Source organism: Penicillium brevicompactum (genome assembly GCF_028827555.1).
Source record: "Penicillium brevicompactum strain IBT 35665 chromosome Unknown utg000009l_segment0_segment0, whole genome shotgun sequence".
NCBI classification, from domain to species: domain Eukaryota; kingdom Fungi; phylum Ascomycota; class Eurotiomycetes; order Eurotiales; family Aspergillaceae; genus Penicillium; species Penicillium brevicompactum.
This window is the reverse complement of record NW_026623212.1, coordinates 2055408-2074826: the sequence shown is the minus strand read 5'-3', so window position 1 is coordinate 2074826 and position 19419 is coordinate 2055408. Positions and strand designations below refer to the sequence as shown.

The window sequence follows — 19419 nt, the reverse complement described above, 5'->3', positions numbered from 1 at the left end:
CATTTACAACCACATGTGTATGTATTGTTTATAGCCTGTTTTCTACTTTTGTATGAACTTTATGTGGCATCAAGTGATTCAAGTCCAGTCTCAAATTCAGTCTCCAGGACTGGAGATAGTACTATTTTTACCATGCGCCTAATGAGCCCAGCGCAGTAGATATTCAACCCCTCTGCCCCGCGAAAAAGTGAGATGACTAAGCATCGAGAAATCCAGCAGCAGAATTTTGGAAACTCAATCGTTGTACTTTCGAACATCAGTCGCACTTGATTTGAGAACGGTGTACTGTATACTCTCAAGGACTACTGGTTCAATTGACTCGGCGGCCAACCCTCAAACCTACACATTCCACAGCAACCCGCCAAATCTCCAAGCCCCGCCTCACCTTTACTCACCACCTACCTCCGCCATGACCACTCCGATTCGCGTCACCGTTCTCATCTCCGGCAATGGGTCAAACCTGCAAGCCGTGATTGACAAAATTGCCGCCGGACAGCTCAACGCCTCGATCGTCCGCGTGATCTCCAACCGCAAGACCGCATTCGGTCTCGAGCGCGCAAGCAAAGCCAACATCCCCACTCAATACCACAACCTCGTCAAATACAAGAAGCAGCACCCCGCGACACCAGAGGGAATCCAGCTTGCGCGCGAAGAATACGATGCCGAACTCGCGAGACTGATTCTCGCCGACGCGCCGGAACTCGTCGTCTGTCTTGGCTTCATGCACATTCTCTCGCCGCAATTCCTGGAACCTCTCGAGGCTGCCAAGACACGGATTATCAACTTGCATCCCGCGCTGCCTGGAGCTTTCAATGGTGTTGTGAGTTATTGGTTATCTCATGAGATATCTCGAACACGGACACGAACACAGCTAACAATCCCGTTTCTTAGAATGCGATTGATCGCGCCCACGCTGCGTGGTTGGAAGGTCAGATCGACAAGACAGGCGTCATGATGCACGATGTCATTTCCGAGGTTGATATGGGTACACCGATTCTCGTCCGAGAGATTCCCTTCCGGAAGGGCCAAGATGAGAATCTCGAGGCGTTCGAAACTCGGGTCCACGAGACGGAGTGGGGAGTTGTTATTGAGGGAGTGGATCTTGTTCTCAAGGAGCTGCAAGCTCAGAAGAACGGCACGAGCGCATGAACGCTATCTTGATGACGCAAGAATGCCGAGTTCCGGACGAAGGGAACTCGCGATCTGCGTTCGATGCTGAAGACCGGGCGATGGATACGCATTTTCAACGATGCTGTCGTCTGGTCTGTTGACGAGTTATGACTATAAATAGATCTCATGTACGAAATACGGAGTGCTCCGTATGAAGTGCAAAAATGAATAAAAAGGGATGAGTTGTATATACTCTGGTTTTTTTTTTTTCTATCTTCTTCGGAGAGATTGGGTCTGTTGGCTACGCAACTATGGAGTACCAAGACCGACACAAGCCGAGGCCAAGCATGAACGCAAATCTCAGCTTTGGCGGGACGGCTTGCCTGGGCACAGACCTGGCAGATCACCGGCGACCAAAGACGTGAAAAGGAGGTATACGATGATGGCACCGGGGACTACTTCGTAGATGGGTCAGATGTACGGAGTACGGAGTACGGATTACTTCGTACGGAATAGCAAGAGCACTGAGTCATTGAGCAATTGCTACCAGTTTACTGGCCAAGACTTGATCACATGCCCAGATGTCGATCTACAAATAGATCAGAACATAGTTTGATTGTTTAGTTGGAATCTCCTGAGCCTCGACAGTCGAGCACTGCGATGTCCACAGTCATATCCATCACGTGATGGATATAGTACTATGCACAAGTACGGAAGTACTCTCCGTACGCGCCTCAACCCCTTGATCAGGATAGCTTCCGAAGTTAGGAAGTAGGCTAAAACCAAAATGACAATCTTGGAAGAAAAAAGAAAAGAAAAAAGCAACTAGAACGGGAACAACATGGTCCATGCAATGCGACACAGAAAGTGGGCAACCAGAAGCGCTGCAACGCTGAATTGACCGTTGGACCTATGATGGCACCAAACATGACAGATCAAACCCAATTGCCCACTGGGCAAATTCAGCTCCACCAGCTCCCCCTTCTAAGCATGAGCTACGGAGCACAGGCACTGGTGCAGATGGTCCATGCCGGTGGACTAGGTGGGCTGGTTTTGGCCCCCCGACTGCACTGGCGTCAACTCAATTAAATGGACTTCCGTCACTGGGGATCGGCCGATGTGGTGACTTCTTTAGGAATGGACTGGGATCTCTTCCGGTGGGGCTGGGATGTGCTTTCGTTGGCTCATCATATAGGCTGAATGATATCGTGTTCAATCTCTGCCAGTAATGGAGTGGAGTGAAGATCATTACTAGTTTCTCTCGAGGGTTCTCCAGTCGGGCTAATAAGTTCCGAGTGCCGCGATGACGGAGAACGGGATTGCTAGGACTTTATACGGGGAATAGTGCACAAAAGCACTCTATACAAGTACCAATTGTCTTTTCTTATATCCACTTGAACATGCTAGTGGTGACTATTGCTGAAGACTAGCGTGAGTATCACGAATTCCAAGGTACTTGTCCGATGAAGTACGAAACATGATCCTACCCTGCTTTCGCGGCCAATGAAGAACTCGAGAGATTGCGGGCCGAGATAATTCTTAGCCCCAGCAGTCACACTGAGCTGTGGGCTTTCTGAAGCAAACCTTGGACGGATCTAGTCAAAACTCTATATGATTTGCTCGACAAGTACGAAGTACAAGTGTACGGAGTAATAATGAGTTACAGCACTAGTACCGAGTACTCCATATTGTATCCCACGCCAACAGGGCTGAGGATCCCAAACAACGACGATCATTGACTCAAACCCAAGTTTCACCAGTGCACACACCGCACCACGCCAGAAACTGTATGATCTTCGACCAAGAACCACACTGCCGTGCTGATCTCGCAGATTGCCCCTGGAATCATGCTCTCAAGGAATACCGAATGAGGTATAGTGGCGCATGTGCCAGTGGGGAACGTTAGCTTCCACAAGCGCTGGATCTATAATAATGCGGAGATATTTCCTTTACCAGCTTAACGCGCCAGGCAGGGAGTTAAAGGTCTACATGTCCGGAGTCCGGAGTATCCTGTCTACCCTGTCCACGGAGGTCCTTGGGAAGTTTCAGCGGAAATGACTGGGAAAGGAGATTATTCTCAGGAGCCTCACTACCGTAAACGCCAGGACAGGACTCACATGGGCCCACAGACCAGGAGCTGGTTTCTAGCGTCTGCTTGGCCCGGGTTAACTTTCTGATGGAGACAAGTTCAACTTACCTTGCTCGTGCACGGCCCAGTCATTAATTTCTATATGCATGAACGGAGTACGGAGTATGTGTCCAGCGCCTGGGAGCGCCTTGGAACCTTGTCTTGTGGCTGTGGAATCACTCATGGCTACGGAGTAAAGGTTGCCACCTAGATGCATGGGTTCGCCCCCTTTTCTCCTCAATTGATATGTTGAAATCAATCTTCCCTGGTCCCCGTGTCATACTATTTTGACATGTGTCTTTGATCACGGAGCTTCCCACTGAATTGAGAATATTGAGCCGACCAAGGTCCAAGGCTTGAAAGTGTGCTAGTGCCTCGATCTATCAGGCCCACTCTACTCTGTCAAACCAGCGTCGATCAGGCACGATACCAGCTGAACGGTCAGACATAGCGGAAAATAGAACGTGGGAAATGGGGGGGCCGTGTGGCCACAAGCCTTTTTTGCCCCTATCTTCAATATTCCTCAATAGCACACCGACGGTCCGAGCAGAGGACCAGTGAGCTCAGGCAAACGGAGACCAAAAAAAGAAACGAAAAAGGGAAAAGAAAAATAAAAAGAAAAAAGGCCAATCCCAATGAATCATCATTGCAGACTATCGTTCCCTCAAATGAGGACGTTCCCACTCTCATTAGCCGCCTCCACTTAGGACCGATCTCCGTCCACCGAACGTTTTCGGCATTTTTCATCTGCCTGGCGTCTTGGAAAGTTTCAGATTTGCCGAGTGGTCGATTACTGCGGGACTACTTGAGCATGATTATTCAGAAATGACTGAGATTGCCGATCAATGGGAAGTTGTCATCTTGTTATTCCGTCTCCGTGTGCATGCACCTGGACTTCGTACATGTATGTATGTTACTGTAGTCCAATTTCGATCCAGGATTGGACCCAACTGGAATAATTCCGTCTTTCCCTGCTCTAGAGGGGGTCCACTGACAGCCAATGAGACCAATGAGCACTGGAATAGGAAAACTCGGAAATGCAAGCACTGAAAAAGGGTAATAATATGTAAGTTTTATTATTATAATAATTTTTAGGAAAAAGACAGAAGACAGACAAGACAGACATTACGATCATACCATACCAAGATCTGATTCCCCATTCAGAGATTGATAAAAGGCATAATAGGGCAAAAAACTGGGGATTGCTGAGGTGAACCTGATGGAGTCAACCAGAACACGGATACGGAGACCACAATTCATGAGCCCGGGGAGCCCGGGATTGACAGCGCTATGATCATCCTGCATCGACCCGGCCAAGCCCTAAACGGAATTGCTTTCCATGGGGATCGCCGTTTGGACCTGTCCCCCTTTTTTCACGCCGAGACCCGAGGTTCATCCGCGAAGATCAGCTTAAAATAGGTGCTCATGGTGATGGTCATGTTCACGTTCCTGATCTTCATGAGTAATAGCGGGATAGAATCTTGGAAGTGTTCTGTAGTGTGTTTGACATTCAGTTTTATAGTTCTATAGTTCCATCCTGTTCGAGTTAGGGGTAAATTCTAAGCCGAGGCTCGCACTGTAGGGCCCGTTATAGGCTCCGCTGTAGACCCTCAGCCACTTAAGTGCTATGAACTTGGGCCAATTGGACTAACCTTGGAACCAGACTAAATGGATTGGCCTCCGTAAATGACATCTGTTTGATATAGCAATTTTACACTGTGAGAGGTATTCTTTGTGGATTTCTATTGTTCGTATTCGGATACGATCAACTCGATAATACCAGTACAAAGAGAAGAGAGAGTCATGGTCTCAGATCGGAAATAAGTGGAATCAATTTAAATAGAACTCGAATAAAGAAAAAAATAACCCAAGACCCAGTAGACTAAACTAAATGCAAATTAAAAAAAAAAAGAAGCCATCGAAAGTCGAAAGTCGATTTCTCTAATCTCCGCACGTCCCCGAGATCCAATACTTTGCCTCACTTGACTTCTACACTTCATCTACTCCGGACCATGACACTGAATTAATCTCCAATGAGGGGCGACATGGCGAATTCACAGTCGTCCCAGGCCCTGGCGGGCTTCTTAGACTCCATGCAGGATCCAAATGCCTCTGCATACTCTTTATTGGGTCCGACAGAGTACCCCGAAAGCGTGGCATTCTGGCACGACCCCTCCGCCCCGACGATGAGAGTAGCGCCCTCATATCAGGCAGCCCTCCCGCTCGCAGATCACAAAAAACACAAGCGCACCCGCAGTGGATGCTTCACCTGTCGTTCACGCCGGATCAAATGCGACGAGAATCGCCCCGTCTGTGAACGCTGTAGGAAGGGCAGTCGGGACTGTGTCTATCCCTCCCCCTCGCCATCCGCTTCCAAATCCGGCGCCAGATCGGTCAAGTCGCGCGCCAATCGTCCTCCCTCGCAAGGTAGTGATTCCTCTGGAAAGGTGGAAGTCGACCCTGTCAGTCCGTTGGAACCCATCCTCGACGAGGAGGAACCCGATGCCACATCGGATTCCCGACCGTCGCCCATCATCCCCAGCACACGACCCTTGCATAAATCTCGGAGCACACAGTCTCTGCGGAAACCATCCCGACAGACCACGGAGGCGCCCTTTGTGAAAGAACAGAGTAGTTCACCGTCCGCGGAGTCGTCGCGGATGGAGTCGATGAGCGTGCGCTCAGGCAGCATCGGACATTCCACGGCGGAACTGATCAACAATGCGCGTTTGTCGGATGATCTGCGCTTCTATTTAAATTTCCATCAGGAATTCATGACCACTCCACACTTCTTCCTGCGACAGAGCTGTTTCCACTTTGTCCATCACAGTCTGATCGAGCTCGCTTTACAGTATGAACCTCTTCTATACGCTTTGGTGGGCTTTTCGGCCTATCATCACAGCTTGCACAATGAGGGCAAGCTCTCTACATTCCTCAAATATTACAACAAGGCATTGATTCTCCTGCGGAAATCCCTGGGCTCTGGGGAACCACACACCGAGGCTACGCTCTGCACCGTACTCGTGTTGACCACCACCGAGGTATGTATTACCCTTTCGAAACTGCACTGGAAATATTCTGACTAGTCTAGGAATACATCGGCGATTGGATGAATCTGATCGACCACCATCGAGCGGCCCACGCACTGGTGCGAGAGCTGCTGACACCGGAGTCATCGAACTTGAACGATTTACATACGAACATCTTCCTATGGTACGCACGATTCGACGTCGTCGTAGGGATTCTAGCCGGCACCGAGACGGTCCTCAGTCGAGATTGGTACCTAGCGAAGGAACAGCACGATGCCGAACAAGCCGCCCTGTACCCAGACGACCCATCCAAACAACTCGAGCTCGTGGGATCGATCAACCGTCGCTTCGGATTGGACATGGCTTCCCTCTACGCGAAATTGTCCCGTGGCATGATATCCATGGAGCAATTCGCGATCCAGAACGACCTGCTGGGCCAATGGTTAGAGCAAGCGAAGATCATCCTAAGGGGATTCGACGACTATGAGTACAAGGTGCAGGAATACCCACACAACCAGCCTTTGACGGAAGACGATATCACAGATCCCTATACGCCAGGTGGGTTACACCGGGGCGCCCTGTGGGATTTCAACTACGCCTGGATCGACATCCTCTCCACGGAGACAATGTACAAATTCCAAACCATGCAGGTCCTCCAACAACCTCTCCTCCAGGAATTGCAGGAATTGGCTCAGGAGCAGTGCCGATTGATTGAGACGATGGTTCGTTGGCCGTACAAAGAGAATGGATTTTGCATTATGTTCAAAAACAGCATTGGAATGGCGAGCATGTTCCTTCCGAAAGACCACAAACATCAGATGTGGTCACGGCGGAAGATGGCCATGATGGAACAAAATGGGTAAGACTGGAATTCGAAGCGTCGAGATCACGACGCGATACCGAGAAGCAGTGCTGACATCGATTTTCCAAATAGATACATTATTCCCCCTTCGTTCCGCATGGCTCTTTCTGCGATCTGGCATGCACCAGAGGTCAACCACTGGTGGCTCCCTAATGAAGAGGGATACACGAACATCGTCCGCGAAATCCGCGAATTGACAGCCGAGCGCTCGGCGCAGCCGCGAGACGAGCTCCGTGAGAACGTTCGCGATATGAAGACTCTCTTCGGGAGACTCAACATGAACGATTTTGAAGATGGAAGCAGCCCTACCAGCACGAACAGCAGTCATCATCCCTAATATCTCCCCATCTACAACACCTATTACCAGCCCTCGGTCCTCTCCAGGGCGTCGCTCCACCTCTTTGCCCTATACGTGTCGTCTGGATTGTTCAGCCTTCCTCTTTCACATTCTTGTGAATACCCTTTCCTGCGTTGGGTCGTCTCATCCGACCTACGTGCCTATATACCCTCCTCTCTTCCTACCATTCTCCTCATCTTCTCCCTTCGACCCAAAAGAAGTTTCTTTGGTCATGACTTGATGTACATTTATTATACCCAACTTTCTATCAGATCATCGACTACACTTTTCGTCTCTATACACTGAGTCCTATTATCTATACACTGAGTCCCATTACACATCGTTTCGGTTGTTATGCTTTATGTTCGCCTATGTGGACGACGATTCTAATATACAGGGAAAGCGAAGAGCTCAACCCAGTGTGAATTCACAAACACAATCCCCTGATCACGCCGTGACATCCGCTCGAACCCCAGCCTTCCACGGAACATCCTCAGCCCTAACCACAGTCTCCAACCCGCCCGCCAATTCCCCACCAACCCCAAACGTCCCCCCATCCAAATCCTCCCCCAAAGGCAAAGCATCAACATCAACATCCCACCCCAGCAAACACCTCAACACAACCCCAGCCCCAGCCTTACTCATAACAACATTCATCTCCTTACACCGCTCATCACAAACACACTCCACACACCCCTGCGGCGAAAGACAAGAACAAGCCTCTATACGCGCGACCGCACGACTCAAAAGCAGCCCAATGAATTCAAACGCCTTACTCGCAATACCGGATCCACACGCCCCGCCCTTCGCATCATAGAATGTAAGTCGAGCAGGACGCTGTCGCGAAGGCGGCTTGAGCTTATCTTCGAATTCGGCGGGGACGTTTGCGTTTGCGCGACGGAGCGGTCGTCCGAGTTCTTTCTTTGCGACTTTGCATTCTGTTCTCACGTCTCCGGGCGACGAGACTACGAATGAAGGTAGGAGGGATAGGACGGCATGTTCGGCGGCGTGGATGGCGGCCGCGACGTTCAATCTGTGTGATTGGAGGATATCGATGGCGATAGTAGGGACATCGAGCCACATTCCTCGGGTCAGTCGGTCGATGGGGGGATTATCGACTGCGACTGCGTCGAGGACGCGGCCTCGTTTATCGACTTTGAAGAAACCGTAGACGACGGCGTGGATCTGGATAGTACCGAAGAATGCGCGGGATGCGGTTTCGCCGTTTCCGACTGAGCGCATGGTTTCGGTTTCCAGCGGGTCGATGTCCGTATAGTCGCGTTGCATGGTACTCCAGTCTACATGGACGCGGACGACGCGAGCGAGGAATTTCTCTGGGTTTAGTTCTTTTACGAGGTATGTTGCGCCTTGGTGGAGGAAGATGCCTCCTTCGTAGATTGTGAAGAAGGCGCGCGAGGCTTCGACTTCTTCGAGGACGATGTTGCGGTTGTTGGTTGTGTCTATCACGGCGAAGTGCTGGTCTTCTGTGTCGCGGATTGAGACGCAGCGAGATGGCTGGGGCCGGAATCGGGGGTGGCAGTGGTAGAAGCCGAGGGTATCTTTTGTTAGACGGGTTGGGGCCAGGGCTAGTAGTTGATTGCCGAAGTAGACGCTGTCTTCATCGGGGCGGATAGGCATTTCAAATGCAGCGCATTGGACGTGGCCTTCGAGGATGAGCTCGTTTGTGAGATCGATCTGTAGCTCGCAGTTTGGTCTCGTGAAGATCTCATCTGGGTTCTGCATGTAGTGTTGATCGGTTGGATATCGATCTCCGATGAGCACCGAGAGGGAATCCTTGTTGCGCCGTCCTGCACGTCCGCTCTGTTGCCGCAAGTTGGAGATCGAGTAGGGGAATCCCATGGTTACGACTGCGTCGAGAGAGCCGATGTCAACACCTAGTTCTAGGGCACTGGTTGCGACTATGCCCATCAACCGTCCCTCGAACATTTCCTTCTCGATCTGACGTCGGTCTTGGGGACTGTATCCGCCTCGATAGCCCATCACCATCTTACCGACCTCTTTGCGCTCAAGTCTGTCGAATTCATTTCGCACGGCCTGTAGAAGGACCTCGCAAAGCTGTCTGATCCGACAAAAGGCTATGACTCTCACACCCCTCAGGATCAGCTGGCTAAACAGCCGGGCAGTCTCAGCCACAGTGTCACTTCGTCCAGAGGTAGGATCTTTTGGGTCCTTGAATGGAGGATTCCAGCAAACGAACTCTTTGCGTCCTGAGGGAGAGCCATCGAAATCAATGAGCTTCACGTCATCAATCCCGAAGATAGATTTCATATGATCTTCTGGGTTTGCGACGGTCGCAGAGCAAGATATAAATTTGACGTGGCGATTGCCCACCGCGGCACAAATTCTGCGAAGTCGCCGCATGATGAAAGCGACGTGAGATCCGAAGAGACCGTTGTAGACATGTAATTCATCGACGACGACAAACTTCAGGTTTTTTAGAAAGGTTCGCCAGGAACCTTCCTGTGGGAGGATTGTTATGTGCAACATGTCAGGATTGGTGAAGATGATTCGTGCCTCATCGCGAATCAAGTTGCGACTGCTCATCGGTGTGTCTCCGTCAAATGTCTCAACCATAGTGTGCTGAAGTCCCTCCATATACTGTAAAAGATCCATCATGCTGCGTCGTTGATCTTGCGCGAGAGCTTTGGTTGGGAAAATATACATTCCTCTGCTTTCCGAGTCTTTTTCAAGCTCGTGAAGCATGGGAACTTGATAAATGAGTGATTTTCCAGAGCTTGTAGATGTCGAGACTATCACGTTGTGACCGTCGTATAAATGGTTGATTGCCTCGGCTTGATGAGCATATAGCTGGGTGATGCCTTTTGTGTTATATAGTGCATTGACAAGGTCCTGCGATAATTGAAATGTCAAATCACCAAACGCAGGAGATTGAGCCTCAAACACGCGGTGGCCCTCAGGTACGATTTGGGCATGGTACCACTCCATCTCCCGAATCTCTGCAAGAATTTCCTCAATGGACTTTCGTTCTTTGGGAATCGTTGCCGGCGGCCTCGCGGCCAGAGCCGGGGTGTTTTCTCCACTACTCGGAGGAGTGGGTATGAAAGCGTTTTTGGCCTGCTCGAGGCACTCGACCGGATCTGTCTGGTTATCCTCGCATTGCACCAGGAACGCGTTCATAGCGTCTGAGAATTTGGTATTCCGCTTCTCAATCAGACCTAGCATCTGCTTCTGACTGTAGACGGGCATTTTCAGATCTTCATCTTTCATACGGCGCACTGGTTTGGTAGGCTGCCCAGTTTTCGGGTGCAGCACTTCGCGTTTGAGATCGCCGTCTACGAATTCGAATAGCAGGACGTGCTTCGTGCCGTCTAAGCAATCAAGACCGCCACCTTCTTCGGTCGCATCCGTGTCTGCCATGTCTGCGATATTTTGTCGTGCTTGCATACCGTACGGGGCCATCTCCTGGTCGCCCATGGTCATGACTTCCAACTTGGCTTCGTCCACATACTCGAAGCGGACGGCCCCTGGGACCAGAACCTTGACTCGTGCGACATCTTCGATTGTGAGTTCACGACCTTGACCAAGCTGAGATTGGACAGCCTTTTTGATATTGTCGAATGTCGTGGCAAAGTGTTTGCGCGTACAGCAGAATGTATATATGAGATTCAAGGCACGGTGCGTTTGGGAGAGGCTTTTGAAGGCATCTGGTAATGGCGCTGCTGGAGTACGCTTTGGAGGTTTCGTAGCAGCCTTCTTTCCTTTTCCTTTGCCTTTCGTCTGCTTGATCGGCGCGTCTTGTTGGGATTTGGGGTCGGTTGTAGGTGTGGCACGGTCTAGGGAGGACGCGTTGGGTGAATCTGCGGAGTTGGAAGTGCAATTACTGGGCCCATCACTTCGTTTTCGCTTGAGCAATGGAGCTGGAGCTAAATTCGATGGTGAATCTGCCATCTCGAAGCTCCATTGTCCTAGGCGTTTGTTTGGTCGTTCAGAAGAATCTGGCTGCGTGGTGACAAACGCGAGATCACGTGGATCAATTATACCTAAAATGGTATAAAGTGGAGTCAAATCGGGGACGAGGCATAAAATGACGTAAGATGTTAACTATGGTACTAACTAGGGCTGAAGTGACGAGTGAAGTGAGCTATCCGAGAAGAGCTTTGCGCGTTATATGATCCAATGTATTTACACAGTTGTCCCCAGGCGTGGTATCGCGTCGAAATCGAGAGAAACGGTCAGCCATTCACCTAACTCTTACTTCAACGGACAGACATCGTGTTACGACGTGGCATGTTAAGGTCGATATAGCGGTCCAGGCATGACTGAGCAGTGTGCTCCCGAGGCCAGTCCCGAGGTCATATGTACCTTTTGACCTAGTGGGTAGCAGCGCGAACGCCAAGCCTGGGTGTATAATTCCTAACACATCAACTCTTATTGCTATCCCCTCTCGTAGGTAACATCAAAATTGATCAAGATTTAGTAGAGTAGACGCCATTAATTGTACTGATTATATCAAAATCCTGGAGCACGATTACTTAACTAGGTTATTCGGGGACAGAAGAAAGCTCTAGGGCTATTATTGCTCTGGGGGGTATTTATGGATAACTTGGCTGTCTTTCTGGCTGTCTTTCTAGCTGTCTTTCGAGCCGTCCTTCTAGCCACGTTGAATCAGAGTAGCCACTCTGTAAGCTCATCCCAATGCTTTCGGATGTCGGGAGGGTTGCCAAGGCCTCAACGTTTCCAGGTGGGAAACATGGGGCGGAGGTCTGCGTCTGTTGCATAATTCTTTTGGTGCAGACTCGGGTGTTTTGGCACTCGCCACCTAACTCCATCGCAGTTCTGAAGTCTATAAACCAGCTGTTCAAACGATTAGCACAAGACTCCGCGCCAGTATAGAAGAAGAGACATACAATTTCGAGGCGACAGGATCCCACACAAGGTCGTCAGCCCAGGCATCCCAGGACAAATAGTCAAGTCTCGCCATCTCGATAAAGCCCTTGTCGAACTTTTGCGGATCTTATCTCGTTCCGCACGGTCAAACGTCCGGAAAAACTTGGGCAAGGGAAGTCCAGGATTAAATCCGACTTTTTCATCTGCAAGTCGCATTCCAGGTACACGTTGGAGCACCATATAGACAATGTAACCTCCCGGAACAAAATCATCTTCCCCTTGGAGCTCTTCCCTGATCCCCAGGAGGGGAGGAGTCACAGTGGCGTGTTCTTGATGGAAGAATTTGAGGGCGTGGACTTCCTGGTGGAGACATGGAGTGGCTTGGAGGCTTCGGACCTCACGAGGTTTGAATTCAGTCGATAGAAAAGGCACTTGCAGGTACACAGGTACACACGCATGTATGCCAATGGCCCGTTCGGGTCAGAGTCATTTGAGACGAAGAATATTGCCTGAGCTTCTGAGACGTGAAAGTCGACATCATCCGGATCAAGCTCCTCAACTTGGTGGTTGTTTTGGGAGACTTTTTGTCGGATTGTCCATGTGTTCGAAGTTGGCGTCTGAAAAGTGAACTTGGTCCCCACGCCAAATCGGCTCTTTGGGAAAAGCCCGACCTGAGTCATGGCTGGTACAGTAGATAAATGAGTGGATTGAAAGCGATCAGATAGACAGACGCCAGGATGAGGTAGAAGAGTTAAAGGAAGAGAAGAAGAGTGAGAGGAAGGCAGCTTCCCAAGGCTTGTATACATCAGGAGTGGGGCAGGTGGGGCACATTCTGCCTTAGACCTTACGCATCCTTCAACTCTCTTCCTGTTTACTCTGTAGTAAAGGGTATGAACCGTATGATAGGGAAGCAAAGAAAGCCATGTCAACTTAAAAGTGTTGGAGGGGCCGGGCCCCGAAGTCATCTCGGTATCGAGGTCGCGGGAGACCTCTTCAGACACCGATTAGCATCATCCTTGTCACGAAATCCCATTTCACTTGTGCCAGGGGAAACTGACCACGTTGACTGGAGGTCGAAGCCTCCCTTTCCTTTGGCCGCATCAACAGGGTGCTGTCTTCACTGGAAGAGCTGACTTTGACTGCGAGAAACCGATTAGCTATTGGTTTCGCATGGGAGTCTGCCTCACTGGCAATAAACACATACCGACAGCGTCGGCCTTGGCCTCCTCCATTTCTAGAAGTATGTTAGCCTGCTGCACAAAATCATGATAGATAGTCATCACATGCCTTGAAGTTCTGCCGCAAGCGCGGTGCCAACCGCCGCCATGAGATGGCAAATTTCTGCAGTATGGCCGCCTTTGCGGCAAAAATGGCAACGAGAGTAAAAGTCCCCCCCGAAAGATCAGTATCTTTCGAAATCTACCATAGCCAATGGTCATGCTTTACTAGAGCAGTTGGAAGGATAGTGAAAAGGACATCTAGAAAGACAGCTAGAAGGACAGCTAGATGGTGGAAAATCTTTGTCTTGGTGAGATAATGTCTGAAAGAAGAGAAAATTCTATGTCAACTCCGTTAAGCATGAAGCAATCAAGGATGCGGGGTTCTAAATCTTTCATGCCTGAGCAGCGGGTTTCCACCTGGGCAGTGAGTGATCTTGGGGCGGCGCTAAAAGTGGGCTAAGTACTCCGCACTGGCAAATCAGAGACGGGATTTCTTTGCTTTTTATGCCCCCAGCCTTCGAGGCTCAGCTTTCATCTGGGCTCTCGCGGCGTCTCGCCTGCGCAATCTGAGCCTATTGGTGGGGCATTCATGTTGACAACTCACGCAACTACAGGGGGGAGGGGCTCACCTCGTTTTCTTTTCTTTTCTTGTTTTTTCTATCTTCATTTCCTCAATCCCAGTCTCAGCTTCTGATAGAGAGTACTGGGCTTCGCATCATCATGGCCGGCGATCTGCTTCACGCCAGACGGCCGGAGCGGACTATTGATGTGATTAAATCTCTAGAAAATCCGCCCGATGAGGAGACAAAAGCTCACCTGGCAATCAAATCAAACATGATCTCTCATTTCAAGAACCAGCCAGCTCTAATGTATTGCAAGGAAGCCATGCTACTATCCGCGGTTGCAGACAACCAAGAATTCAACGACCTCATTGCCGGTTTTGCAAGCGCTATCACTACCGGCACAGCAGACGAAAAACCACTTGATCGCGATTTACTCCATTATTTCGCGGGCTTTCTCCGTTGGGGTCAACATGCCATTCCTCCGAGTGAGCAAATATTTGGAGCTTTTTTGAATGCTCTCAGCAAATACTTGACCAGCAGCAACAACGAAAGCCGACTGAGAGACAGCTACCTGCTCACCAGAGCTATTGGCACAATTCTTGACGCCATGGTTGATTGCAAAGTAGAGGGTCTCGACCGGGTCCAGCTCCATGGGCCACTGGAAGAAAAGCTTCGTGGATTGGAGGATCACGACGAGCCCCGCTTGGCCCAGGCGGCTCAATATGCGCTCCAAGCATTGCATAGAGTTCCAGACAATGAGGGCCCATGGGAGGAAGCTTTGCGCTACGGCGGTATCACCATCAACATCGTGATTCAACTTAGTGGTGCCGTGGCAAAGCTTGACTTGGGGCAGCTCATTGACGCAGGCCCAGACTTGCTGAAGTTGATCAGTCGCTTTGGAGAGGCCTTGAAAGGCGGGAAAGAAATATGGGATACGCGTCAGAATTTTCAGGATTTGCTCAACGGCATGCGGGGTGTTTCGGAGAAAAGAGGCTGGTACGATACACTGCGCATGACGGATCTCTTCATCCGTCTCGAGGCCTATGATGGACTCAAAGAGTTCATAAGTCCGTTCAAAGGGAAACCCTTGAGATGTTTCGCAAAACGTGAATTCTGGTGCGGCCTTTACTCTCAGCTTGAACAGCAGTGGTTCGCGCATGTGCCTTCGAGAGATCGGATTGAGAGGTTCCTCGACTGGACTTTAGAGCTCCCAGTCATGAAGAAGTTTTGCAAGGAGTGCGACTTCACTCGCGCTTGGGTGACTCTGGTCGCTGAATCTGCCCAAAGGCCGAACTGGAAGGCTGCACTTCCCCCGAAAAGGAAAGGAATGCTCTCTCGACTTCGCCGCTCCAAAGAAGCCCAGCCTCAGCTCAAATCGATTTTTGGGGCAACCCAAACGAGAGACAGTCGACAGGAATCCCATGGAGACTCGCCACTTCTCCAAAATGCTATGCAAACATGCGGTGATGCGCAGCTATTTTATGCGGATGCTATAATCGCTCAGTATTACACAGAGGGGAAGCTTCTTCACGTTAGGCGGATATCGGGTGATGATGTGCCGATAGAGAACTGCTATATCAATCTTTCTCTGATCGAAGACCTGGCTGAGCGAGACACCAAGATAAACCAGGTCGGAATGTCACTCAAGGAACGATTGAAGGCAGAGACACCTCAGCCTGAAAAGCAGATTGATTTGAAAGATTTGTTTATGCAGAGGAAGCTGCGAGACGGATCTTCAGGGCAGCCCACCCGAATCCTGATTCGGGGTCGCGCAGGCGTTGGGAAGACGACGCTTTGCAAAAAGATCATTCATGCGTTCCTTCATCATGGATTGTGGCGATCCAAATACGATCGGATCATTTGGATTCCACTCCGCAACTTGAAGAACTACCAAACATTCGAGCTCTTCATCGAACAAGAGGTTTTCGGCAAGATCCCCTACAGCAAGCCTCTGTGGGAGCGATTACAAAATGAACTGTGTGATTTTCAGGACTGTCGCTCTCTTTTCATCCTTGATGGCCTTGATGAGATAGCTGGACTTCCAGAAAAGATCGACTTGTTCCAATATCTTTTAAATCGACAAGATGTGATTATCACCTCGCGACCGCATGCTGTGTTCCCATCTAGACTGAAGGGCTATGACTTGGAAATTGAGACCGTTGGATTTCTCGATGACCAGATCGGGCATTATGTGGATAGGGTCTGCAGTAAAGCCGACGGTCTCCAGATCAAGGATTTCATCGGAGGGCATTGGATGATGCAAGGATTGATGCGCATTCCTATCCAGCTAGACGCCCTCTGTTTTGCCTGGGAAGAGGGAATACAGCGAGTGAGGCCTCTGACGACAATGACGGCGCTGTATCAAGCGATCGAGATCAAGCTCTGGAAAAAGGACATTCCACGGCTAGATCCCAGCGTCGGGCACAAAGTGGTGAAATGTCACAATCGGCCGCAAATTGCCTTGCAAATTCCCGGTGTGATTGAGTTCATTCAATACATTGCCTTTATGGGACTCTACAGCAACATCACGGAGTTCACTTTCAGCGTCAGAGAGGAGATTTACCAGAAGTTCCCAAACATGACCGATCGGATTTTGGACGAAGTTTCCTTCATGCGAAGCTCGGATGCATCATCCAGTCCACGAGATCAAGACTACTACTTTCTTCACCTGACTTTCCAGGAATATTTCGCAGCTCAGTATTTTCTGCAGAGCTGGAAAGAAGGTACAGAAGTTCTTACTTTTGACTTGAGTTCAGGCAACTTCATCTCAATCTCTACAGAAGATTTCATCGGCCGTGAAAAATACAACGGGCGATATAACATCATGTGGCGATTTGTTTGCGGATCGATGTCCAACAAGGATCCGGACTTGATGAGACTATTTGCACAAATTGAAATGAAGCCACGCGATCTGCTCGGGCCTGTCCACCTTCGATTTCTTGTACATTGCTTCAGTGAGGTTGATGAGACGAAAGGAGCATCCAAATTGATTGGTTTACGAGAAAGTATGGAAACCCATCTTTTGCGACTCCTGCGGCGCAGTGATGTCCCCCTTTTTTTCATGAAATGGAGCTTCCCGAGGGATTTTTCTCTCGTGCGCTTGAAGAGGGTGATTCAAGCCAGCAGATCAAGGCTTTGGGTGCAATCGAGAGTCGTTCTCATATTAGCGACAAGCTATCAAGACAAGTATGGGGGATCTTCAAGTCTGACGTATTCAGCCCGACCAGAGCGATGGCTGCGGGTGTCATTGGTCGTTTCCCAAATTTCACCTCAAACGAGTTGCTCTCTACTTTGTCTGACCCGGATGACCTTGTCAAACGCCGAATCGTTCCATCGTTGGACGAGCGCAATGTATCGGAGACTATACTGCACGCTGCCGTCGATGTGCTGCCCCTTTTTGAGGGAAGGCATGAGGGATTCGAAAGTAGATATTTTGAACGAACAAAGCTTCCACAATCAGTCGTCACCAAGTTGATTGCTCAATACCACCAGCAGACAACATTGTTTGACAGGCATCGCACCCTGCATATCTTGAGCGTTCAAGAATTTTTGGATGTTCCGGACATAAAAGACATTTTGGTCCAAGCTTTTGATGATCCACAAAAGTTCATTAGGAGAACCGCATTACTGGCCTTTGTCAAAAACCCCTCTGATCTGTCACCCTCTGACTGTCATAAACTTCTTTCGAGGCTACCATTGGAACCTGAGTTGTTCAACCTAAACCACATCGTCACATTACTACAAAGCCAGACTATCCAACCAAAGGGAGTTTTGGAGTGTTTGTGGCAAACTTTCGAAATGCCAAATTCTGGTTTTGAATTCCATACGATATGGTCAGCATGTGACATTCTAAGAGACTCAGGTCTTTGGCATGCCGATGAACTTACCACGAGGTTTGAGAATTCTCTTCATAAGGACGAATTCGCAATTGTCGTGACGAGCTACGCTTTTGACAGGAACTCAATTCTCCCTGATGTTTTTTTATCTCATTGCGTCAGCATTCTGGAAAGATACATACCTGGTGAGCTATCATCAGGCGAACGGGAGCTCCTTAAAGAAGTTATTAATGCCTTGGAGGATTGTCCTTCATTGTCATGCTATGTCGTCCGTGTGGTATGGCATCTTTTCAAACAAGGAAAAGCTGTCAAGCCAGCATCTGAACTTCTACGACACCAGATCTCTCTCTCAGATGATGTTCTGAGTGAAATGGAATGCAATCTAGAAGAACAGCAGGACATGGAAATTCGCTTTCTGGTTCTATGTATTTTGGTGCCTCGAGTGGAATTCGACACGATAGCCGAGTCAGCAATTTTGGCACTTCTCCATCATTCGGATCAAGGTGATGAGGATCAAACCAATGGGGCCGAGGCTCTTCTCGAAGCATTGATTGCTCAACCCATATTACCTTCATGGGCCTCGGAGCGTTTGGCGCCATTGCTTCTTTCCACCAAGTTTGGTGTCGTTTACAGCGCCAGAGAACTTCTGCGGAAACACGCAAACTTTGAACAGATTCTTCCTCGTTTAGATGCGGTACTTTGGGAAAAACTTTTCCAGCATTTTTTGACAGAAAGCTGTGAGCGTTCAACTATCACATGTTCGATTCAGGGACAATATCTTCACGTGGTTCTACCTGAGCGCTCATGGAGAGTTTGTGTTCAGCAACCTGAGCAACGTCAGAAGTTACAGTCAGCCCTGGGGCTGAATGATATAGAACAGACTGAAGGTTTTGCCGAACTGTTTGAAGAAGAGGACTAAAATTCCGGAACTTATGGATGCGGTGGATGGGGTGGATGGACTCCTGCCCTGGTATGAACCACTTGGGAAGACCTCGGGAGAGAGCAAATACAGCCAGCGTGACCTCCGGACCTCAGCTCAGAAGTTTTAGCAAAACTATGCGGAATTTACTTTACTGAGGAGCAAGGTGAACGAAGAAATAAAATGTGTGATACGTGAAGAAGAGAAGAAGATGAAGAGAAATAACTATGGAAATCTACAATCTGTATTTCGTCTTCCATGGCTTAGCCAGGACTTTTATGGACAATCTATAAATGCTTCATGATGGCTTTCTTCCGTCATCAATCTATTCTCACGTCTACTCTGTACTACTTCGTAGATCAAGGTACAGAGAAATCCCCAATCTCTAATTCTCTGTTTATGTCTTTATCGAGACTACCCTCACTTGAATAATCAGGATGACTTTATAATCATTTGAAAAGATAACTGAAAAGACAGCTGTCTATCCAGCTGGAAAGACAGCCAAAAAGATATCACCAACTTTGAAATAACTCTTTTTCATTACCA

At 49.3% G+C, this 19419-nt stretch overlaps 5 protein-coding genes across 5 annotated transcripts; 3 read left to right on the top strand and 2 right to left on the bottom strand.

The window, feature by feature from the left end:
* Positions 1 to 409: 409 nt before the first annotated feature.
* Positions 410 to 1149, top strand: N7506_012224 (phosphoribosylglycinamide formyltransferase; the record flags this gene model as incomplete). The annotated part of the gene is made up of 2 exons (XM_056961515.1): positions 410 to 820; positions 892 to 1149. The coding sequence occupies 2 exons, from the start codon at positions 410 to 412 to the stop codon at positions 1147 to 1149; spliced, it is 669 nt and encodes a 222-aa protein (XP_056806049.1).
* Positions 1150 to 5271: 4122 nt separating this feature from the next.
* N7506_012223 (Zn(II)2Cys6 transcription factor) lies at positions 5272 to 7466 on the top strand (the record flags this gene model as incomplete). The annotated part of the gene is made up of 3 exons (XM_056961514.1): positions 5272 to 6279; positions 6330 to 7126; positions 7202 to 7466. 3 exons carry the CDS (start codon positions 5272 to 5274, stop codon positions 7464 to 7466), a joined length of 2070 nt encoding a protein of 689 aa, XP_056806048.1.
* Positions 7467 to 7913: 447 nt separating this feature from the next.
* N7506_012222 (ATP-dependent 3'-5' DNA helicase) lies at positions 7914 to 11396 on the bottom strand (the record flags this gene model as incomplete). The annotated part of the gene is made up of 1 exon (XM_056961513.1): positions 7914 to 11396. The coding sequence occupies one exon, from the start codon at positions 11394 to 11396 to the stop codon at positions 7914 to 7916; it is 3483 nt and encodes a 1160-aa protein (XP_056806047.1).
* A 1253-nt stretch (positions 11397 to 12649) lies between these two features.
* Positions 12650 to 13567, bottom strand: N7506_012221 (uncharacterized protein; the record flags this gene model as incomplete). The annotated part of the gene is made up of 3 exons (XM_056961512.1): positions 12650 to 13017; positions 13394 to 13474; positions 13540 to 13567. The coding sequence occupies 3 exons, from the start codon at positions 13565 to 13567 to the stop codon at positions 12650 to 12652; spliced, it is 477 nt and encodes a 158-aa protein (XP_056806046.1).
* A 708-nt stretch (positions 13568 to 14275) lies between these two features.
* N7506_012220 (uncharacterized protein) lies at positions 14276 to 18873 on the top strand (the record flags this gene model as incomplete). The annotated part of the gene is made up of 2 exons (XM_056961511.1): positions 14276 to 17059; positions 17191 to 18873. 2 exons carry the CDS (start codon positions 14276 to 14278, stop codon positions 18871 to 18873), a joined length of 4467 nt encoding a protein of 1488 aa, XP_056806045.1.
* Positions 18874 to 19419: the final 546 nt, after the last annotated feature.